At 45.3% G+C, this 24,866-nt stretch overlaps 1 protein-coding gene across 4 annotated transcripts in view; it reads right to left on the reverse strand.

Moving 5' to 3' along the window:
* The window catches only part of LOC115478460 (cytochrome P450 2J5-like), a 65,277-nt gene that overhangs the window by 7,080 nt on the left and 33,331 nt on the right, over positions 1-24,866 (reverse strand). For 2 of the 4 annotated variants that reach the window (XM_030215801.1, XM_030215803.1), the window contains 4 exons: positions 11,639-11,836; positions 9,482-9,623; positions 6,399-6,586; positions 1,419-1,560 (listed from right to left, as the gene is read on the reverse strand). In XM_030215801.1, the coding sequence (XP_030071661.1) occupies positions 1,419-1,560; positions 6,399-6,586; positions 9,482-9,623; positions 11,639-11,836 (670 nt within the window). The remainder of the gene's footprint in view (positions 1-1,418; positions 1,561-6,398; positions 6,587-9,481; positions 9,624-11,638; positions 11,837-24,866) is intronic. The other 2 variants (XM_030215802.1, XM_030215804.1) reach the window with 1 other exon arrangement.

Raw genomic sequence — 24,866 nt, forward strand, 5'->3', positions numbered from 1 at the left:
ATTAAAGAGAATACAAGTAAACACTTGCACACGTAAATTTCATGGTTCTGCAAGTACTTCTCAGACAGCACGAAGCAAATGAGATTCATTAATGGTCCGTATCCAGCATATAAATTATATGTGACCTATATATATATATATATATATATATATAAATATATATATATATATATATATATATATACTAGCTGTTAAGCCCCTTAAAAACTGGCGTGATTTTTTATTTTCACCTCCATGTCCAGCAAACCTCCTCTCTCCCCTGCCCTCCCCTCCCTCGATCCATGTCCAGCAACCCTGCTATCTCCTCTGCCCTCCCCCCCATGTCCAGTAGCCCTCCTGTATCCCCTGGCCTCCCCCCGTCCACCAACCATCCTCTTTCCCGTCCTCCCCCCATATTCAGCAACCCTCCTCTTTCCCTTGGCCTCCCTGTCCAGCAACTCTGTTCTGTCCCCTGCCCTCCCCCCATGTCCAGCAACCATCCTCTCTCCTCTGCCCTCCCCCCATGTCCAGCCACCCTCCTCTCTCCCCTGCCCTCCCCTCCCCTCCATCGATTCATGTCCACCCCTTCTTCTAATAGTGTGTGAGTGAGTGAGAGAGAGTGCTAGTGACCTGTTAGTACTCCCCGTCTCAGTGGAGGTTCAGTATCTCCTTGTAGGCAGTTGTTGGAGCTTTTTGAAAGTCAGGCTCGTTTTGCAGTCGCATGCCGGTTTCCCTGCCCTCTCTCTCCCCCTGGCGCATACATGTTGTTGTGGTTGTTCCGCCCCTTCTGCTGACTCGCGCTGTTCAATGAACCAAAGGAGCGGGACAGATATGCCTTTGCTTTAGGCAGCAAAGCAGGACTCGTGTGTGTGTGCTGCGAGTGAATGCACCTCTTTACCTTTTGCTGTGGGGCCGATAACGTTCTTGGATCCCTGCTTGTTTTCTACTGCTGTTCTTTGTTTTTGCTCGCCCACCTCGCCGTTCCTGCTGTGCCCTTGAACATCATGGTTCTCTTCTTTCCTTCCTTAGTTTGTGTTCGCCCAGGTCTCCGCAGTGGCTCCGCCCCGGATCTTAGCGCTTCTGCCCATTGGTTATCTTAGTGCAAGTTGCCGCAGTTGCTCCACCCATGATCGTAGCGCCTCTCTCCATTGGTTTTCGTTCTGCAAATCGCCGCAGCAGCTCCGCCTATTGACGATGCGCTTCTGTCCATTGGATAACATTGCTGAGCTCATTGCTGTGGCTCCGCCCAGCATCATATTGCTTTTCGTCATTGTTTACTGGTGTTTATTGTAACGCCGCGCAAGGGGAGCTTCAACGCATGCACGGAACATTCAGGACATGCTCTCTACTGCGCATTTGTGGGTGAGTTGGTCACTTGCAATTTATATGTTTGATATATATATATATATATATATATATATATATATAAAATTACGTACCTGCAGAGAAAGGTACGAACGCCTCCTTAGTCACAAAGTTCCCGTCCTCATCCAGGAAATGGTTGGGGTTGAACTTTTGAGGGGTCTCCCAGTGCTCAGGGTCAATCAGAGCAGAGTCTATATTTGCAAAAAGGGGAGTGCCCTGAGGAATGAAACACTGAAATTAGATTTCTACACCAAGAGACTGATACTGAAAAGTTCTAATACAATTGACCCCATAGATTCTTTGTATCTGAGGTTCGGCAGTAGGGGGGGCAGGGGCTAGAGTGAGGGGGCACATTATAGCCCCCCCCCCCGGCCGCCGCCGCCACCGCCCTGGGCCTTTCTCTCTCTAATCCCCCTTATGCCTGAAAGAAATGGACCCCTTTATACGACCACAATACCACCTTGTATTTGTTCCCCTACCGTTCTTGGCGAATGCCTAGGGTACTATGTAAGCCATATTGAACCTGCAAATAGGTGGGAAAATGTGGGATACAAATGTAACAAATAAATAAATAAATAAACCCTGCCCCCTACCGCCGTTAACCCTCCCTCCCCCGCCTACCGCCGTCACCTACCCCCCGAGGTCCGCTTCCTCCTGCCGGCTTTTTAAAATATTGCTTCAGCTGGCGGGGGACCCCAACCCCTCGCCAGCCCAGCCGCGGTCTTCTTTAACTTCTTCATCCTCGTCGTGCTGAAAGCTGCGTGCATCCTTAGTTCCAGTTGGACGGAGTCTGATGTCGCAGTACGTTGACATTACAACGTACTGCGACGTCAGACTCCATCCAGCTGGAACTAAGGATGCATGCAGCTTTCAGCATGACGAGGATGAAGAAGTTAAAGAAGACCGCGGCTGGGCTGGCGGGGGGTTGGGGTCCCCCGCCAGCTGAAGCAATATTTTAAAAAGCCGGCAGGAGGAAGTGGACCTCGGGGGTAGGTGACGGCGGTAGGGGGGTCCGGGGTGAAATCTGTGGGGGCCCAGGCCCCCGTGGCCCCACGCAGATACGCCCCTGCCCCACTCAGTGGTTAAATGTACATCTTTAGCAGGGTTAGGTGCCAACTGTTAAAAAAGCAGTTTAACATAAACTATAGTTACTTCACTAAAGCCTCCTTTTATCAAGCTGTGCTATGGCTGCCGCTGAGGTAATGCTGACAAAGCTCATTCAATTTGAATGGGCTCCATCAGCATTGCTCGTGGCTTGATCAAAGGGGCCTAAAGTAGTTTAACTATCCAGTTAACTATATTTTTCTTGCAGCAGTTTAACTACATCAGACAACTATTGCAAAAGCAGTTAACCTGTAGTTTACTATGGCAATGACGTTTGCCTTAAAATCAATTGCACAACAATTTCAATTATTGAATTGGAGTGAAGGACTGGCCTAGTGGTTTAAGCACTGGTCTTGTAATCCACAGGTGGCCAGTTCAAATCCCACTGCTGCTCCTTGTGATCTTGGGCAAGTCACTTAACCCTCTATTGCCTCAGGTACAAATTTAGATTGTGAGCCCTCCTGCCACAGAGAAATATCCAGACTACTTGAATGTAACGCACCTTGAGCTACCACTGGAAAAGGTGGGAGCAAAATCCAAATAAAAAAAATAATAATTAGGAAAAAATGTGTTTAATGTTTAAAAACTGAGTTAATAAATTCTCAGCAAATCACTAATTAACTAATGCTAAATACTTTAATTACTCTGCTTTATATGTTTAAAGTCTCAGAATTCTTAATATGTCACTTCAGTTTATAGCAAGAAAAAAAAAAAACAGTTTCTCAAAGTTATCGTCACTCAGGAGATCATCATTGTGGCACTAACTGTCCTGAGCAGCTAAATAAGTGTTCTACCTGCTCCTCTGCTGGGAAGTGCAGCATTGAACTTGATAAAAGCTTTTGCCACTTTTGGAAATGCAAGCAAGTGTCTGAACATTCCAGGTTTAATGCTCAACATCTTCCTTTGTTCCAGATTTGGCTGCTGGAAGGTTGTTCTTTGCAGCGGACAGAAAACCAAAGAAGTCTTCACCTACAGTGGTAGGTCTTTTCCTTGGAGGCTGACTGTAACTCCTGTACAAATGAAAGTGGAACCACACCACTAGCTCTGGCTTCAGTCTTTGTTCCAACCACAGCATGAATGAGCAAGCTGCATCTTCTCGTACCATTTTGTAGATATCTCAACTTGAACTGAACAAGCATCTTCTTTTTATAATTGTTTGCTTAGTTCTTCTTTGTCATTCTTGATCTCTTTGTAACACCAATTATATCTTTTACCCTGGAATGGCGATGCCATAACAGGTCTTTGTAAGCCACATTGAGCCTGCAAATAGGTGGGAAAATGTGGGATACAAGTGCAATAAATAATAATAAATAATCATTGCGATATGGTCGTCATCATCTTCAAATACTGGACTAAACCTTGAAGCAATTCCTTTTGTCAGAACTATGATTAATGTCTGCACTGTCTTATCCAAGTTGACATCATCAGCCAATCCCTGTAATTTTGACTGAATTCCAATTATCGTGGGGATTACATGTCCAATATAGCAGTCATTTTCAGCTTGCAGACTATCAGTTGCAGCTGACAATGGCTTCACCTTGAATGGGCAACAGTGATTTATAAAGCCAGTTTCCCTACAGTGGTTACTCTTTCCTACACCACTCTGAGCTGGATTTTATAATGGGGACCTGACCATAGGAACCAAATTTTCATAATTATTGGGGGTACCAAACCCAATACAAGTTGTCCTATCACTAGACACAGTCAAGGACTTTGCTCAAGCACCCACTCAAGCTAGCTCCTATGGACCTGACTCTTGTTGGTCTGGATAATCATACAACTACGACTTAAAATACCCACCAGCCCTATCGAATACGTCACACTTCTAGACTGCCTAGACCCAGAAGCCGGAACATACCCAGCAGACAGAACCTGGACCGAATTCGAGTTAATATCAGAAGATCTCATCTCGGAAACTCTAAAAAGATACGCCAAATCCCACTGCAAACTAGACATATGCCCAAACAACCTTATGAAATCAGCTCCTCTACAATTCATAATAGACCTAACGAACCACGTAAACTTTATGCTACAAAACGGACTTTTCCCTAAAGAAAAAGGAAAAATTTTACTCACCCCAATACCTAAAGACACAAAGAAAAACGCAAGCGAATTAACCAACTACAGACCAGTAGCATCCATACCACTAATAACCAAAATAACCGAAGGAATGGTAACTAAACAACTCACAGATTATCTAAACAAACACTCAATACTGCATGATGCCCAATCAGGATTCCGGTCGAATCACAGCACAGAAACAGTATTGATTACCCTCATGACTAAATTTAAACAAATGATTGCAACCGGCAACAATATACTCCTCCTACAATTCGACATGTCAAGTGCCTTCGACATGGTCGACCACGGAATCCTATTACACATACTTGAATACTTTGGTATTGGAGGAAATGTCCTAAACTGGTTCAAGGGGTTCCTAACTCAAAGATCATATCAAGTCACATCAAATTCAACCACGTCTGCTGCTTGGACACCCGAATGTGGAGTACCACAAGGATCACCCCTCTCACCAACCATTTTCAACCTAATGATGATCCCCCTGGCGAAACTCCTATCGAACCACAACCTCAACCCATATATTTACGCCGATGATGTAACTATATACATCCCTTTCAAACAAGACATTAAAGAAATCTCCAATGAAATCAACCTAAGTCTACACATCATGAACACCTGGTCAGATGCTTTTCGCTTGAAACTAAATGCAGAAAAAACTCAATGCCTGATACTCACGTCCCAGTACAACATGAAAGAATTCACCGCTTTAAACACACCAAAACTAAACCTTCCAATCTCAGAAACGTTAAAAATCCTTGGAGTCACTATTGACCGCCACCTAACACTCGAAACTCAGGCAAACAACACAACCAAAAAGATGTTCTACTGCATGTGGAAACTGAAAAGAATAAGACAATTCTTCCCAAGATCCGTCTTTCGTAGCCTGGTGCAATCCCTCGTTCTCAGCCATCTGGATTACTGCAACTCACTATACGCAGGTTGCAAAAAGCAAATACTGAGAAAACTCCAAACAGCCCAGAATACAGCAGCCAGACTCATCTTAGGAAAACCAAAATATGAAAGTGCAAAACCCTTATGAGAGAAGCTACACTGGCTTCCACTCAAGGAACGCATTACTTTTAAAGTATGCACATTAGTCCACAAAATTATTCATGGTGAAGCCCCAGCCTACATGTCGGATTTAATAGACTTACCACCAAGAAACGCCAAAAGATCATCCCGAACTTTCCTCAACCTCCACTTCCCTAATTGCAAGGGCTTGAAATACAAAACACTGCACGGGTCAACCTTTTCCTACATGAGCACGCAGTACTGGAATTCATTGCCACGCAACCTGAAAACGATCCACGAGCAAAAAACCTTCCGCAAACTACTGAAGACCCACCTCTTTGAGGAAATTTACGGAAAGAACCAAAACACATAAAACCGCACTCACTGTTCAACAATGCATCACTACAGCCTCTATGAATTCCCATCCCCTACCTCACCTTCTCATCTCCCGCAAACTTACCACACTCATACCTTACTCACAGAAAATGTATACCAAATGCTTGCCTGTTATTATATACCGCCCCTCCTGTTTCCCGCTGGTTCCCTCCAATGTATCGCCCCTTTTAGTTTCCCGTTCTTTTCTTCCAATGTCTCAATGATCTTTTCCATTGTTATATTCCTTGCTACAAGACTTGTCTCGCATAACGCTTCATAATGTAATCCATAACTGAGCTGTAACAAAATGTACTTCCAGTTTTCACAACGTATTGTAAGCCACACTGAACCCGCAAAAAGGTGGGAAAATGTGGGGTACAAATGCAATAAATAAATAATAAATAAAAATAAGCTTCAATCTTGAAATGCTCCCTCCCTATTACCTAAAATTTGATATGATTTTTAGAAGCTGATCTACTCTTCACCTTTGGAATGAAGAACCCCTTGAACTTTGTGTCTTTTATACTCGTGCGGGTCACCCCTACTTGAACAATACTGGCAAAGCGTTGCAACTCGTGAATGACGGCATTAGTGTAAGGCAGCCTCTTCCGGTCTTCATAGCAGATTATCTCTGAGGGTTCAAGGACAGCATCCAGTTCCTTCTGCACTTTCACTGAAAGCAAGAAAACCACTTGATATAAATGTAAAGGTTGTAAACAGTTTGCAAAGAAAAGTGAAGAGAAATCAGATCACTATAATGAGTAAGAAAGGAGATCACAGCTCAGCACAGAGGAAAGGACCTTTCTACAGAGCAGATAAGTTGCTGCAGTGGGGAAAAATGCTTTTTTAAATGGGGGCAGTAAATGGCCGTGTGCAGAACTGAAAGTAGCACGTGGCTATTTACTGCCTGAGTCCTTGCCGCCACCCGTTGAACTCGTAGTAAGGGCTCACACGCTTCACGCGTGGTACTCATGGAGCATGCGCCAATGTGGCCAGTCTGCCGATTACTGCCGGGACCCCCCCCCCCCCCCCCAGTGGTAGAAAATAGAAAAATATTTTCTACCGTGGGAAACAGTGTATACCAACTTCAAAACTACGTCGTGTGGGCACAATAACGTCAATTTGGCCATGTGGAACACAAATGGTAGCCCTACTGGCACTTTGTAAAAGGACCCCTGAATATAATGAGTGAAGTGGTAGCTGTGTTAGTCCACTTTGAAAGGTAATAAATAGAAATAAAATAAAGCTAAGAAAATAAGATGATAACTTTTTTATCGGACTAACAATATATTTTTTGATTAGCTTTCAAAGGTAAACGTTCTACTTCCGATCTGAAATTCAGAAATGAGCAAATAACATCGGATTACGTGTGAAACATAAAGGGGCTCATTTTGGAAACAGAAAAATATCCAAACAGTGGTACAAAGCGACAGATGGATGGAGTTTTTTTTGCCAAAACGCCCAAATTGTTATTTTTGAAACCCATTTTTAAGACATTTTGCTATGAAGTTTGTATACAGTGCAGTCAAATCACAAGGCGGCTTGTTGGGGATGTTTTGGGGGCAGAATTTGGGTGTTCCCAGAATATGGGCGTTTTTCTGCCATGATGGAACAAAGCTAAAATGTCCAGGGCTAAATGTTAGACATTTTGGTCTAGATCTGTTTCAATCTTTACTAAGCCACAAAACACTGCCATAAATGACCACTGGAAGAATTAAGGCTTGACCCTCTGTTACTCCCCCAGTGGTCAACTCCAGGGCCACCGAGAGACTAAGCCGGGCCCGGGACAAGGCTGCCCCCTCCCCCCGTCGATGCCCCCCTCCCCCGCGGATGCCCTAACCACCCGCCACCGCCGCCGCTGCGGTTCCTGGTCTCACCTGCCTGCCCTCAGCTCGGTCCGCCATCGGGCCCCCTGCATTAAGATCAGCAGCGCCTCAGTTCCATTTGGAAAGGCAGATTGTCTCCCTTTGGGCCCTCCTTGTGTCCCGCCCTCGTGGAAACCGGAAGTTACATCAGATGAGGGCGGGACACAGTGAGGGAAGGCCCGAAGGGAGGCAATCTGCCTTTCCAAACGGAGCTCAACTGAGGCGCTGCAGATTTTAATGCAGGGTGCCTGGTGGTGGACAGAGCCGAGGACAGGCAGGTGAGACCGGGGACTGCAGCGCCGGGCCCCCTTAGGGGCCTGGGCCTGGGGAATTTTGTCCTCCCTGCCCTCCCCTCTTGGCGGCCCTGGTCAACTCCCTCCCACCCCTCCAAAGATGTGAGAAAAGGAGTACATACCAGCCTCTATGACGGCTTCAGATGTTATGGCCAGTCCTATTACAGCAGCAGCAAGCAGGTCCCTGGAGTAGCCTAGTGGTCAGTGCAGTGGATTGTAGAGAAGGGGACCCAGGCCTTTAATCCACTCTGTTACACTTGTGGTGGAAAGTGTGAGACCTCCAAAACTCAACAAAACCCAACTGTACCTACATATAGGTGACACCTGCAGACATAAGAGCTATTGTAATGGTGTACAGTTGGGTACAGTAGGTTTTTGGTGAGTTTTGGAGGGCTCCCCATACAATTTAAGTGGGTACCTGGGACCTTTTATGTGCCTCACTGCTCTGCTGGGATGTCTGTGTGGTCAGTCTCCTAAAAATGCTAGCTTCCCGATACATACCAGTGGCTTGTTTTTGTGCATTTTTACCTTGGACTTTTTTTTTTAAATAGTCCTACAAGATAGACGCACTGGGCCCAAAATTCAGACTTTGGAAGCTAGTCCAGCTAACTCCAAATGTTCAATGTTAGGCCTTTCCCGGTGACCAGCATCAAATATCTGGTTTGTTTTTGGTCAGTTCAAACTTAACCGGCCAACCCGATATTCAGTGCTGGCTGGTTAAGTCTGATCTGGCCAAAGATAGGCCGGGTATTCACGCGGCCGATCGCCAAAGTTACGTTGAAAATCGGCAGATAGACAGTTATATCATGTGATATAACTGGCTATCTGATAACCGCAAATTTTCACTGGGTGATGGCTAGCCATGTCCCATTGAAAACTTGCTGATAGCAGGTTATGAGGCATTTAAGTGGCCAGGTGCCAATCCTGGCAAGTTAAATGCTTTTGAATATCGGGGGACTGAGCACAAAAACATCTAGCAAATGGCCATTTTCAAAACAAAAAGTTAGATGTTTTCCTGATTTGAAAATGGCCATGTTTGCTACTGGAGTTTTGGACATTTTTCCCCAAACATCCTAAGTAGAGGAGTGTGGTAGCCGTGTTAGTCCACTCTTAAGGTTATCAATAGAAATCAAACAAAATAAAACATGGAAAAGAAAATAAGATGATACCTTTTTTATTGGACATAACTTAATACATTTCTTGATTAGCATTCGAAGGTTGCCCTTCTTCGTCAGATCGGAAATCCCCAAACATCCAAAATCAGATTTAGACGCCATATCGAAAATGCCCGCCCCCCCCCCCCCCCCACATGCTAATTTAAATTACGTTAATTAAAGCTTTACAGTACACATATGCTCACTGTGACATGATTAGTATCATAAAATGTCTTTCTCCCCGTTCTCCTCTCACCTTGAACATCAGGGTAATCCACCATGTATCCCAGTGCCCAGAGCAGAGTTACAGAGGTCGTGTCCACCCCTGCCAAGAAGAACTCCACCACGATGACATTCAGGTTGTTTTCATTAAACAGAGAGGTGGGGTCATCCTTGGTCTGCAGATGAAAAGTGTAGAATAAGGTTAGATGCTGAAGACCCTAAAGGTAAATGCATATATCCATACACCATACTTTGCAAATACAGATTCTAGAAATTCTTTTGTCATGACCAACATGTGGATACAGAGTTCAAAACAATTGTCTCTCTTTAAGGACAATTTACCTCCTGAGAAAGTCATTGGGCCCAATATTGGTGGCCACTGTGTAAAGTTAAGCACTGGGTCCAGTGGGTTAGAACACAAGAGTAGCCATACTGGGTCAGACCAATGGTCCATCCAGCCCAGCATCCTGTTTTGCAAACAGAGAAGGCTTCCGGGGCAGGCCTAAGGCAGCACTTATACATCGCTGCTGGCGGGCCTGGAAGCTTGGAGACCTGCACAGCGTGGCGGGGATGGAGAGAGGAGAGAGACTGATAACTAGTCTGGGGCGGGAGTGGAGAGAGGAGGGACAGCATACCACATCAGTTGACGGGACGCCCATGGCAGCACCATACCAGTCTGTGACTGAGAAAGCCAAGGCTGACTGCTGTAACCACTGCAGCCACTGCCGACAGCCTCTTATACCATGTTGGGTGGGGGCTGAGCCCCCGAGGCTCACCATAGCTACGCCCCTGCCATAAGGAAACAACCCTTTTAGTGGTCAAATAGATATGGCTCCAGGGTTCCCTGCTATGTCATCTCATTGGTTCCACAGATAAGATGTCCCCTAAGTAACAACCAGCAGCCTTCATTGTCCCTGTCTCTGCCTGCCGAGAGGCAGCTGCACAACTATGCAAGTCATGTAGGATATGTTGATCTTATATGCAAACCTTTTAAACATACAGGTCCCTCTAGCTGACGCACAGGCTGCCTCAGACCAGCCAGCCTTGGAACAGCCTGCAGCTGAGAGAGCCTGGGAGGAGGTGGTCATGGACCCTGGCTCCTTGGAGGTGCCCCTCACCCCACAACAAGGCCACACTGAGCAGGAGGACGTTAAGGAGGGAAAAGAAGATCTCTGGAAGGACATGGTCCCAACAGCCTCCTCAGGCAGCACCTGACTGCATCTCAGCCTCCCTGGAAATGGCTGCCATGCCTGTCACTGAGCCCTCTCTCACACCACCCTAGGCCAGCTCCTGCTGCAGGTCACAGGCCTGTGCAGAGATGTGCAGCAGGAGCTGGGAGCCCTAAGAAGCATACAGTGTCAAATCTTCAACAAGCAGAGGATACTCCATGAGGAGCAGCGCCAGCCTGAATGAAGGCCATGGACTGATTTTTGTTCCCAGTAACATTGTTTGCATTTTTATTTATTTCACAAACACAAAGTTCACAGTTACTTACGTAAAAGGGGGAAGGGGTGAGATACAAGGGACGGGTGTCCCTGGGGGCTGGTAGACATTATCAAGGACTTGAGGAGGTCAGACACAGAGGAGGCAAAGCAGAAAACGTGAGGGTCAAAAGGTTCAGAGGTGATGGACCACTCAGCAACTCTCCACTCCTTTTCACAATCACAAATGGGTCCAAAGCCAGGCTTGCTTTTGAGCTAGTCGCTTTTAAAGCAGGTCTAATTGACAATATTTTTCTTTCTGGCATAAGGAAATAGTTTTGCTATCTGTTATCACAAGAAAAGTACATCATGTAACACTGTCCAGCCAATGCGTATGACACGTCCCCAAACAGCCACTCTCAAAATGCTTCTCTGGGCAAATATTGGATTTATACCTTTTGTGTTTGTTTTTATTATATGGTTTAAAGGTTTTTGTGTGAGAAAATGTCCATCTGCCCCTTGTGCCATTTTTTTTCCTTTTGAAAATGAGCCCCTTAATTTCTTGATACTACTATTTTTCATTGGTTTTATAGTGCTTGTGTTTTGTGATTTTGACCTCTAATCCGGAGTTCTACACCTAGAAAGCTTCTCTGAATCCCTGCAGCCCAACAGCCACTGCTCTGCTCTGTTCCACTCCATCCTACAATTTCTTTCGTGTCAATAAACTCAAATGTACCAGAAATGACAGCAGGGACTGAAAGAATCAGTACATGAAAACAGAAGGTAACCTTGGCCATCTCATCCAGGTAGTAATCTATGAGGTCCTCCGGTGGGTCACCTGCTACCCGTCTCTCCTGATGGAGTTTGATTTCTTCTCTTACGAAAGAACGAACCTCCTCCCAGCATGCAAAAAGTTTCTTGTGGGGTCCAGGGAGTAGAGGCATCAATGATGACAAAGCATCATAGACCTACAGGAAGAAAGATATGGGAGACACTGAGGGAAAGACCAGGTGGCAGGTAGACGAGTAAAAAGCTACTTTACATATGTGCCATAAAAACAACACATGATTTGGCAGCCTTCTGGAAATTATTAAAGACTAAACTGGTCAAAGAGACTTATCATAGTGATCCTTCTTAAAACATGACATTGATCTGGACTACAATTATCTAAGATTGAATCATTCCTATTTGCTTACTTTATCACATTGTTAATATTGAATGCTTTTCATTACCCTTGTTCTTAAATACCTGAATTGTACTGATTAGATATTTTTCTACCAATTTATACTGCGTGTTCTCTATTTTAACTGGAATATTACTGTGTATTTCTTATTCCGGAAATGGCGATCGCCACTACGGTATTTGTAAGCCACATTGAGCCTGCAAAGAGGTGGGAAAATGTGGGATATAAATAAATAAATAAATGTGCATATACACAGACAGGCATGTCGTGATTTTAGAAATCTGCTACTTAAAGTTGTTTATCTGCAATAAGTACAGATTTCACGGAGCATGCCGGGCAGACGAGATGCATTCAGATTGGCTGGAGTGGGCTTTGACGGCAACTCTGGTACTTGGAACATAAGAACAGAGCCGGATAGACTTCTATGGTCTCTGTCCCAGAAACACTAAAGAAAGATTTCATATGGTCAAGTATATAATATGTTCATTGTGTATTTAATCCTGAATTGATAATAAATGTACAGTATCTGTTGGGCAGACTGTTTACGTCTTTACCTGCTGTCACTTACTATGCTACAATGGTGTCAACCACATATAGATGAACATTCAAAATATGCATGTACTTCCTGTTTTACAAGGGTAATACACGTGTATTTCAAAAAAATCTCCATCAGTGTTTACATTTCTGAGCAAGAGTGAAACAAACTGCTCATTTGGACCTGGGGTTTTGAGGGGGCAATTGTGGTTATCCCTCTGACCTTAAAAACCACATTATAAAACCCAAAATTTGATGTTTAGAATGTCTGTTCTTAATTGGCTTCTCTTGTACAAGTACAAAATTCAGCATTTACACGTGTATTCAATGGCACTCATATGGGCAAACTGGAAAATCATCAGGAATGTTGTTATCAAAGTGAGCTTTTGTTATTTTATTAGTAATGGTCCCATTTTATGAAGTGAGACGTAGTTGCTGATAACTGAAGTTTACAGTAAACAACACATCTTAACAATAGCCAAGATTGATAACTTCCCTACTCAAAAAAAAGAAATGTCTCTAGAAATCAAAATCACTGCTATATGTAATTAAAACTGATATTGCTACTACTACTACTATAAATCATTTCTATTGCTATTCAGTTCAGTGGCTGCTTGGGATAGGGGGTCAGTGGAAGAAAAGATCCTTCTCAGCAAACTTTGTATTTTGGGGGAAAAAATGTATCTTAAATCATTGGGTATCGGACAGGGGCCCATCATATTGGTATTGGAGAAATAGGCTACATGAGCTTATGCTATGGGAAACATGCGTGGGATAAACATAAAGGAATCCTGTGCAGAAGGAAGGGAACCTCAGGAGCTTAGCCTAGAATGGGTGGCAGAGCTGGTGGTTGGGAGGCGGGGCTGGTGCTGGGCAGACTTATACGGTCTGTGCCAGGGCTGGTGGTTGGGAGGCGGGACTAGTGCTGGGCAGACTTATACGGTCTGTGCCAGGGCTGGTGGTGGGAGGCGGGGTTGGTGGTTGGGAGGCGGGGATAGGGCTGGCCAGACTTATACGGTCTGTGCACTGAAGAGGACAGTACAAATAAAAAAGTAGCACATATGAATTTATCTTCTTGGGCAGACTGGATGGACCGTGCAGGTCTTTTTCTGCCGTCATCTACTATGTTACTATGAAATGCAAGATGCCCGTTATACGCCAAAGAGAAGGCAACGGTTCACTAAGGTCTGGGGGGCATATCTGAACAAAATATCCCCGCGAGCAAGGAGTCAGGTCCTGAATACTCTAGGATAGTCAGTGAGAATGAGTGGAGTACTGTCAGAGAGAATGTGTGATAGGCACAATGTAGATGGTTTCAGATCCTGGGTGCGAGAGTTGATCTTAAGGGGGGAGACAAAGGGGGGGGGGGAGGGTGGTAGGAAGGGGTTCTATTAGATTATGATGGGGTGAATATTATTCAGTTGCATTCTACCATGCTGTTCTTCAGTGTCGTCTACTTTCTTAGCGTACTTATGTATTTGGAGAGCTGATACACGTCATGCTTTTGAATGCTAATACTACGTATTGGCCTCCGAGCCCTTACTAATGGAGTTGGGGGGTTGGAGGTCAATGAAGGCTTGAAGGGATTAATGTGTTGGTTATGGTGGGGACGAGGCAGGGCACTTGCTAATATAGTAACTTGACCTGGTTGTCATGGTGCCTTAATAAAAAGGATGGACATATACTTCGACTAAGCATACTAACTTAAGGGGATTAAGGAAGGAAGGGAAGGGAGAGCTAATCTGCCCCACTCTGATGACCACATTTATTACTTTTGGTTACATACGTAGGGATGGATAATTGGTTGTGCAATGAGCTTGTTGAGTGAATTCAATATGTTCACCTGTCAATAAAACACTGTTGAAATGTAAACAAAGGTGGGGAGGGAGTTCAGGGATGAGGGGAGTCACTGATGAGACTGTCTCTTAAGCATTTATTTTATTTATTTACAATTTTATATTATGCACTATCACCAATGTTCTAGACGGATTACATCATTCACAAACACAATAACTCAATGTATTACATAAACATAACAAAACTCATTCTAACATATAAAGCATTTATAGGAGACCTTCCTACCTCAGCTCCATTTGATCTAAATTAATCCTTAGATCTCTTTCCATTAAAACTGTTTATATTCCTCCTATCTTTACACTCTTTCATATGCCTGCATGAATAGATATGTTTTAAAAACTTTTTAAAAATCTTCCAAGTCCCAGATCTCTCTCAACTTTAAAAGCAATTTGTTCCAGGCTCGTGGTCCGGCACAGTAAAAAATGGAGCTTTAAAATTCCTCCAGTTTCACAATGTGGCAGGTTGCTATTTCCAAGAAAGATTTGTTCATGGACCTCAAGAATTGCCTAGGTTGGTAAATACGATATTTAGTAGCTAGAATAGCAGACTTCTGGTTTCTCAACACCTTAAAATCAGATGCAAGTTTTCACATTTTATTCTGTAATCAATTGGTAACCAATGCAATTTTTTTCAGTAAGGGAGCGATGTGCTCAAACCAATATCCCTCCAGTACTCTTTACTCATCTGGGCCACCCGTAATGCTCTACGCTGATTTCTTCTAATCCCTAATAGCAATCAATTGCAGTAGTCAAAGCATGGTGAAATTATATTCTGTACAACCAAACAAAAATTGTCCTGTCTCAGTAGACTTTTCAATCTTCTAACAATCTTCAATTTGAAGAAAACATCTCTAATCACTTTCTGCACATGATATTTCATTGATAAAGTAGAATCCACTATTACTCCCAAACTGCCCATTTTAGAAACGATCGGAATCATTTCTTTCTCAAAGTCAGATATTTCCAGCACATCATCACAGGGGTAACTTGCCAAGATTAGAATCTGTGTTTTGGCGATATTCTGTTTGAAATGATTTGCTATCATCCGTGAATTACTTGTAAATACATTCTCAATTTATCAAACACTATTCCAATCTGGTCATCAACTGGAAATATAAATTGAATGTTGTCTGCTTAGACTCCCACTCAACTCAATATTAAACAGTACTCTGTTGAAATATCGAACTCTGACTTATTCATACCCTGTATCACACAAAATTGTCTACCCTGTATAAATGATGAAAACCAGCTCAGAACATTTCCACCCATCCCAATTGACTCCAACCTCTGAATCAATATATTGGTGGAATGAGGCATTACGATATCACAATATCACCTCTGGTTGCCAGAGACTGAAACTTTTGACACTAAGGGGGAAAGTTATCAACATGGGCTAACGTTAACATAACATACCATAACATAAGAACATAAGAGTAGCCATACTGGGTCAGACCAATGGTCCATCTAGCCCAGTAGCCTGTTTTCCATATAGTTGCCAAGCCAGGTCACAAGTACCTGGCAGAAACCCAAATCGTAGCAACACTCCATACTGCAAATCCCAGGTCAAGCAGTTGCTTCACATGTCTGTCTCAATAGCAGACTATGGACTTTTCCTCCAGGAATTTATCCAAACCTTTTTTAAACCCAGACACGCACATCCTCTGGCAAAGACATAGGCGGTCGGTGGCCCAACTGTTTGGGGAGGCTAAAGGGGGCGGGGTTAGGGGTGGTGCCAGGGGTGGGGCTTACATCCATAATTGTCTAACACACAGAAAAAATAAATAAATAAAAGTAAAATTGTCACAATTAGTACCTTTAACAATTCAACATCAGATCCTTCAAAATATTATAAAACCATGTCTGATGTTACGACAAACAAACTAAAATTAATTTAAAGTGTTGATGTCACCTTAGTACGGCCAACACACAATCTCTCCACTGCAAAACACTACACAAAAACTTGTGCAAAAACACACTCAGAACCTTACCAAACCATAACAGCACTAATTCCAAGGACAGGACGAGCTACAACCTTATGAGTGGAAAGGCAGCACTGTAATTACATCAGGCTCTAAAACACCAATACACTACCTAGTGAAACAAAAAAGGGCTGCAAATAGTACACGCTAGCAGAATACTGCACCTTGATCACACATGAAAAACACATGACACAACAGATATGACACAAGGAACTAGAAATCAAAAGATATGAGGGCAAAATACTGAACTGGAAAGTTACCTCAAGAAGTCAGTCTCAGCATGCAGCAATACTAGAGAAATTGAAACGTACATGCAAAATATCACAAAAGCACATTTCCAAAAGCTGACATATTCCAATTAATAAATTCTGAATAAAATACTTTTTTCTACCTTTGTTGTCTGAGCATTTCATTTTTCTATTCGCTTTGGTCCTAGTGTCTTCTGTTTTATGCAGTGTCTTCTTTCCATTTGATATTTTTTCACTCACCATGTCCACCATCCACCTGTGTCCTTATGCGTCCTGTCTATCATCTGTAGCCCTGTCCCTATCCTTCCTCCAGTTTCAGTATCTGCTCTCAAAGTGTTCCAATCCAGCCCTTAAATTCAACATTTTCCACTCCATGCATATCCAGCATTTCTCCTCACTCCCCTCCCCTCCATTCATGTGCATTTACTTCCTCTGTCTTCCCTCCCCTCCATCCATGTCCAGATTTCTCCTCTCTTCCCTCCCCTCCTTCCATGTTCTATGTGCATCTCCTTCCTGTCTTCCGTCCCCTCCATCCATCTATGCCCAGCAACTCTCCTCTCTCCCCTGCCCTCCCCTCCATTCATCCATCCATGTCCAGCAGCTGCCCTTTCCTCCATCCATATCTAGCAATTCTCCTCTCTCCTCTCCTCCATGTCCAGTGATTCTCCTCTGCCCCTGTCCTCCCTTCCATGTCCAGTGATTTCTCCTCTCTCCCCTGTCCTCCTCTCCCATACATGTCCAGTGATTCTCCTCTTCCCTGCCCTCCCCTCCCATCCATGTCCGGTGAGTTGCCCCAGCCCCCCTTTTCAGCCCCCGAGTTTGAGGTGTAACCCAGCCCCACCTGCCTGTCCTCAGCTCCCTGACAGCCCTCCATTCCGTTCCTGCCACAGCCACTCTGCGTTTAAACCTGTTATTTTAAGTCGCAGCGGCAGCTCGCCTCCAGCCTCTCCCTTCCCGCTCAATATCCCGCCCTCGCGGAAACAGGAAATACCTCATCAGAGGAAGGTGGGACACTGAGCGGGAAGGGAAAGGCTGAAGGCGAGCCGCCACTGCGACTTAAAATAACAGGTTTAAACGCAGGGCGGCTGCGGTAGGAATGGAATGGAGGGCTGTCGGGGAGTTGAGGGCAGACTCAGCGGGGGGGGGGGGGGGCGGAGGTGGAAGATACAATTTGTCCTTGGGCTGTACCGGGGTCACATTGGAGGAGAAGGCAGGACACTTATGGGCAAAGAGTTCCAGAGCTTAACTATTTGTTCAGTGACAAAATATTTCCTCCTATTTGTTTTATTTATTTATTTTTATTTATTTATTTATTTATTTTATTGCATTTGTATCCCACATTTTCCCACCTCTTTGCGGGCTCAGTGTGGCTTACAATACAAGATGAATGGTGGAAATACAATTCGTTACAACTTGGTTATGGATTACATTGTGAAGAGTTATGCGAGACAATCAAAGTGTCGTTAAGGAATATAGCAATGGAACAAAACTTTGAAACATAGGAAGGAGACAAAGGGAAGCTAACAGGGCAGTATTAAGATACGAAGACATATGGTAGAAATAGTTCTGTGAGTCAAGGAATGAGTGAGGTGAGGCTTCTGATCAGATACCGCATTCAATTCAAGCTTCTCCTTCTTACCTACAAATGCACTCAGTCTGCTGCCCCTCACTATCTTTCTACCCTCATCTCCCCTTACGTTCCCGCCCGTAACCTCCGTTCACAGGATAAATCCCTCCTCTCAGTACCCTTCTCCACCACCGCCAACTCCAGGCTCCGCTCATTCTGCCTCGCCTCACCCTATGCTTGGAACAACCTTCCTGAACCCTTACGCCAAGCCCCCTCCCTGCCCGTCTTCAAGTCTTTGCTTAAAGCCCACCTCTTCAATGCTGCATTCGGCACCTAACCCTTGCCGTTCACTGAATCCAGACTGCCCCAATTTGACTGCCCTATCGGACCGACCGTTCACTTGTCTATTAGATTGTAAGCTCTTTGAGCAGGGACTGTCTCTCTTTGTTAAATTGTACAGCGTTGCGTAACCCTAGTAGCGCTCTAGAAATGTTAAGTAGTAGTAGTAGTAGGTTACGGGGGATGAGAGTTCGGGAGTGGATGTATTGATGCATTAATGGACATTGGGTGTGGATTTTATGTGTTTTGGTATTCCATGTAACTTCCTTGAGCGTCCCCTAGTCTTTGTACTTTTGGAACAAGTAAAAAATTGATCTACTTCTACTCGTTCTATACCACTCAGGATTTTGTAGACCTCAATCATATCTCCCCTCATCCGTGATATTTTAACTCATACTATTTTAGCAATTGTCTCATTTTATGCAATGAGACCTGGTTACTAATAATTGGCTTTAAAAGTAAATAACACTTGTAGCCTACAATGATAACTTCCCCCCAATTAAAAAAAAAAGGAGAAATGTCTCTAGAAATGGAAATCACTGCTATATGTATCTATATGTATAGACCAGCATCCAACTTTTGTATCTCAGATATCCTCTGTAATCAACAAATCTTTTAAGACCTTTTGGAAACTGAACCATATAAGATCCTTCCTCCGAAATCTTGAGGTTGCTTATACAGTCTCTAGTCTTAACTGAACTTGATTGTTGTAACTCCTGTGATAAACACAGGTTTACCCTACCCCAAGGAAGCTGCCAGAGGGCGCTCTTCTACAAGAAACTGGGAAAATGCCATGATAGAGCCAGTAGAGGGAGCTCCAAGGGAATATCTGGGTTATACCCTGAAGGGACACTAGAGGGCGCTCATGTCATAGGATCAGCTTTTCCCTATGGAGGCCAGCAGGTGGAGCTATCGAAGTGGGGGAGGGAAAGGTAGAGAAGGAGAGTTCTAGACTGAGACCTGATTGGAACCAAGGGGGCAGGGCCTAAAGAGGTGGGGAGGATTATTGATTACCTCATAAATTCCTTTCTCCCAGTGGAGAGAGAAAGGAGGGGAAGGCAGATGCCTAATGTTTGCTGCTTGATGGGGAAGCCAGATGCTTAATGTTTACTGCTTGATGGGGTATGCCTTGTGCCTGGAAGAGAAGGTCTCAAGGAAGGAGGGCCAGGAGGAGCCTCTCAAAACCAGGAAGGTACTAAATACCCTGATGTTATAAGGCTGTTGGAGCTGATAATTGGCTAAGTGTCTTGATACTATGCAGCTAATAATCCTGGCAGGTTGCTGAAGAGTTCAAGCAGGGTCCCGGATGAAATGCTCTGATGTTACAAAGCTGTTGCAACTGATAATTGGCTGGGTAGTGGAAGCAGTGTCCTAAGAGACTGAGCACACATTAGGGACCTCTTGGAGAGGCATTCTGGACTGTGTTAAAGGGCGAAGTGCACAATGAAGGTTAGGAATTGTGTGCCTAAACCTTAAGCCAAATAAAATTCTTAATTATAAGAAGCATTGGAGTTGCTGTGTGTTTGTCAATGAAATCTGTTAGGAGGAGAACAGAGGGTGATGATCATTTACAAAGAGGGCTGGAACCTGAGAGTGTTGAATGAGTGCTGGACCGTGGAGTAAAGCTTTCCACCCTAGTGCAAGGAACTACCTGAGACTACATTTCCCAAACGCAAGAAACTGATTTACAGATCAGTGCACTCTGCCAATTTTACCTATCAGGGTGCCAAGTGGTGGAACTCTTTGCCAGCAGCTTTTAGAAGCCAACAAGATGACCTGAAATTTTGCAAGACTCTGAAATCTTACCTCTTTGCTAAGTTCTTATTAAGAGAAAATGGTCCTTTAACTTAATCTAGTTTTGTTGCCAGGTTCTGCATATTTCCTGTGCTCTTTACCTTGTTGCTTTGTGTATTATCTTTAAAAACAAATTTTCCTGCTTATTTTGTATTTAACATATTGTTAGTACAGTTATGACTTTCTCTATATATAGTAACATAGTAGATGACGGCAGAAAAAGACCTGCACGGTCCATCCAGTCTGCCCAAGAAGATAAATTCATATGTGCTACTTTTTTTATTTGTACTGTCCTCTTCAGTGCACAGACCGTATAAGTCTGGCCAGCCCTATCCCCGCCTCTCAACCACCAACCCCGCCTCCCAACCACCAGCTCTGGCACAGACCGTATAAGTCTGCCCAGCACTATCCCTGCCACCCACCACCGGCTCTGGCACAGACCGTATAAGTCTGCCCAGCACTATCCCCGCTGCCCAACCACCAGCCCCGGCACAGACCGTATAAGTCTGCCCAGCACTATCCCCGCTGCCCAACCACCAGCCCCGGCACAGACCGTATAAGTCTGCCCAGCACTAGTCCCCCCTCCCAACCACCAGCTCTGCCACCCATTCTAGGCTAAGCTCCTGAGGATCCCTTTCTTCTGCACAGGATTCCTTTATGTTTATCCCACGCATGTTTGAATTCCGTTACCGTTAATTCTTTTCGTTTCTTGTAAGCCACATTGAACTCAAGATTGATTGTGATAATGTGGGGAATAAATGTCATAAATAAAGTCAGCCAAGTATTGGACAATCAAGCCATTGTGACATCACTGATGAGGCTGGCGCTTGACATTGGTGGAATGAGGCATTATGACATCACAATATCAGAAGTGAGCCAACTATAGGCAGTCAAGCTATAGTGACATCACTGAGGCTGTCTCTTTGTCGTGTTCCTTGCTTACGCAAGGTATGGGCATCTGAGGATATGGCGGCCATCTTGGATTTGGGAATCTCCAGGCTAGGGCGGCCATCTCAGAGGTGGGTGTCTTAGGATGGGGCTGCCATCTTGGAGCTGGGCAGCCTCAGGAAGGAAGCCCATATTTGGGCTTGAGGGCGTCTCTGGTGGGGGCAGCCATCTTGAAGACAGCTGTGCATGTTTGGGCTTAATTCCTGTCCTATTTAAAGCCCTGCCTCCAGTCCTTCCATGCTTCGGCTTCTATTCAGTCCTGAATGCTTTGGGTTCTTTTTCTGTTTGCTGCCTGGTATTGATCTTTGCCTGATCCTGGACTTTGCTTCTGTTTGCTGCCTGGTAAAAAAAGCAACAGCTTTTTCAGAGAAAATACCTTTTAGAGAGTCTCCCTGCAGAGAACAGCTCTGTCTCTTCACCTCCCTTCCCCCACATTTTTCAAACTTAGTGGGTGTGGTTAGTTCTTTCTGGGGAGAGCAGATTTCAGCCTCAAAACGAACCGCTTTTTCAGAGAAGCCACCTTTTAGAGATAGTCTGCCTGCAGATTACAGCTCTGTCTCTTAGGCTTAGTCCCTCCCACCCCTAGAGTGACATCTCTTAAATAGCCTCCCTACAGCCAAATTATCACTACTGACCTCTTCCAACTACATCTATTCCTAATTCATCACCTTCCCCCAGTAGCCCAGCCTACCAGTTTCATCCATTCCAACATTCCAGTGTTCCAGCAATCCAATTCTGCATGGCCATGTCCCCTATCCACACTCTCTTCCTGATGCTGTCCCTTCCCAACCTACTTCTTAACCCAAAAACACTTTGCACTGCTGCTACACTTTACTCTCCCCTTACCCTCATCACCTCACCTTCTCTCCTTTCCCCTTCCTTCTCCTTAGCCCTCAACCTTCAACATTTCCTTCCTGCTGTTGACCCATCTCCATTCCTCCTATGCACATCCCGCCTTCGTCGCCCTACCTCCCCTCCCCTTCTTCGTATTCTCTTACTCCTTCTCCTACTATCCGCAGGGGACATCAATCCCAATCCAGGTCCCCCACACCAATCCTCATCCTATCTATGCAGACCACTCCGGAATGTCTCCAACCTCATTTCCATTCCCCTCCTCTCCCCCTCTTCCCTCCCCTTCTCGTGCGCCCTATGGAATGCCCGATCTGTCTGCAACAAACTGTCCTTTACCCATGACCTCTTCATCTCCCATTCTCTCCAACTCCTTGCCCTAACTGAAACCTGGCTCACCCCTGACGACTCAGCCTCCATGGCATAGGGCCGCGAATGAGGCAATCTTTTCTCCCATTCTCCCTGCCCAGTTGGCCGCGGTGGCGGCATCAGGTTACTACTTTCGCCCTCCTGCAGTTTTCAACCTCTCCTGCTTCTCATCCTTTGAAGCTTCTCATCCAGTCTCACTACTTCTCATCCTTTGAAGTTCACTCCATCAGTCTATTCTACCCGCTGCCACTCAAGAGTTGCAGTCATTTACTGCCCCCTGATAAGTCCCTATCTTCCTTCCTTACCGACTTCGATGCCTGGCTCTCCGTTTTTCTTGAGCCCTCATCCCCATCCCTCATTCTTGGAGACTTTAACATACACACTGATAACCCATCCGACTCATACGCTTCTCAGTTCCTCACTCTAACCTCCTCCTTCAACCTCCAACTGAGCTCCACCACCCCTACTCACCAATCTGGCCATTGTCTTGACCTCGTCCTCTCCTCTACCTGCTCACCCTCCAATTTCTGCGCCTCACCTCTTCCTCTCTCTGACCATCACCTGATCACCTTCACACTTCATCCCCGAAGTCCCGCCCAACACTAACCACTACTTCCAGGAATCTCCAGGCTGTCGACCCTCCCACCTTATCCTCTATTATCTCTAATCTCCTCCCTTCCATAATGTCCTCTGAGTCTGTCGACAAGGCTGTCTCCGCTTACAATGCCACTCTCTCCTCTGCTCTGGACACCCTTGCACCATCCATCTCCCGTCCCACAAGGTGTACTAATCCCCAGCCCTGGCTGACCCCTTGCATCCATTACCTTCGCTCCTGCGCCCGATCTGCTGGACGCCTGTGGAGGAAATCTCGTACCCATTCAGATTTCCTTCATTACAAATTCATGCTATCCTCCTTCCAGTCCTCCCTTTTCCTTGCCAAACAGGACTATTACACCCAATTGACCAATTCTCTCAGCGCCAACCCTCGTCGTCTCTTCGCCACCCTTAACGCCCTCCTCAAAGTGCCCTCCACTCCAACCCCCCTCACTCTCACCTCAATCACTGGCTGACTACTTCCGCGACAAGGTGCAAAAGATCAACCTTGAGTTCACTACCAAGCCACCTCTTCCTCTTCACCCTTCAACCCTCTCCCTCAACCAACCAACCCAGGCCTCTTTCTCCTCCTTTCCTGATATCACCGAGGAGGAAACCGCCTGCCTTCTTTCCTCCTCGAAATGCACCACTTGTTCCTCTGATCCCATCCCCACCAACTAACTTAACACTATCTCCCATACTGTCATCCCCTCCATCTATCTTATCCTCAACCTCTCTCTCTCCACTGCAACTGTCCCTGACACCTTCAAGCATGCCATAGTCACACCTCTCCTCAAAAAACCATCACTCGACCCTACCTGTCCCTCCAACTACTGCCCCATCTCCCTCCTACCCTTCCTCTCCAAAATACTTGAGTGTGCTGTTCACAGCCGCTGCCTTGATTTTTCTCTCCTCTCATGCCATCCTCGATCCGCTTCAATCCGGTTTTCGCCGTCTACACTCGACAGAAACAGCACTCTCTAAAGTCTGTAATGACCTCTTCCTTGCCAAATCCAGAGGCCACTACTCCATCCTCATCCTCCTTGATCTATCCGCCGCTTTTGACACTGTCAATCATGATTTACTTCTTGCCACACTGTCCTCATTTGGGTTCCAGGGTTCTGTCCTCTCCTGGTTCTCCTCCTATCTCTCCCACCGCACCTTCAGAGTACACTCTCATGGATCTTCCTCCACCCCCATCCCACTCTCTGTTGGAGTTCCCCAGGGATCTGTCCTTGGACCCCTTCTTTTTTCAATCTACACCTCTTCCCTGGGCTCCCTGATCTCATCTCATGGCTTCCAGTATCATCTTTATGCTGATGACACCAAGCTGTATCTCTCCACACCAGACATCACCGCGGAGACCCAGGCCAAGGTATCGGCCTGCTTATCCGACATTGCTGCATGGATGTCCAACCGCCACCTGAAACTGAACATGTCCAAGACCGAGCTTATCGTCTTTCCGCCAAAACCCACTTCTCCTCTTCCTCCGCTCTCTATCTCAGTTGATGGCACCCACATCCTCCCTGTCTCATCTGCCCGCAACCTCGAGTCATCTTCGACGCCTCCCTCTCATTCTCTGCACATATCCAGCAGATAGCCAAGACCTGTCGCTTCTTTCCCTTTAACATCAGCAAAATTTGCCCTTTCCTCTCTCAGCACACCACCCGTACTCTCGTCCACGCTCTCATTACCTCTCGCCTTGACTACTGCAACCTACTCCTCACTGGCCTCCCAC

The sequence above is a fragment of the Microcaecilia unicolor genome, chromosome 10 (genome assembly GCF_901765095.1).
Source record: "Microcaecilia unicolor chromosome 10, aMicUni1.1, whole genome shotgun sequence".
NCBI lineage: Eukaryota > Metazoa > Chordata > Amphibia > Gymnophiona > Siphonopidae > Microcaecilia > Microcaecilia unicolor.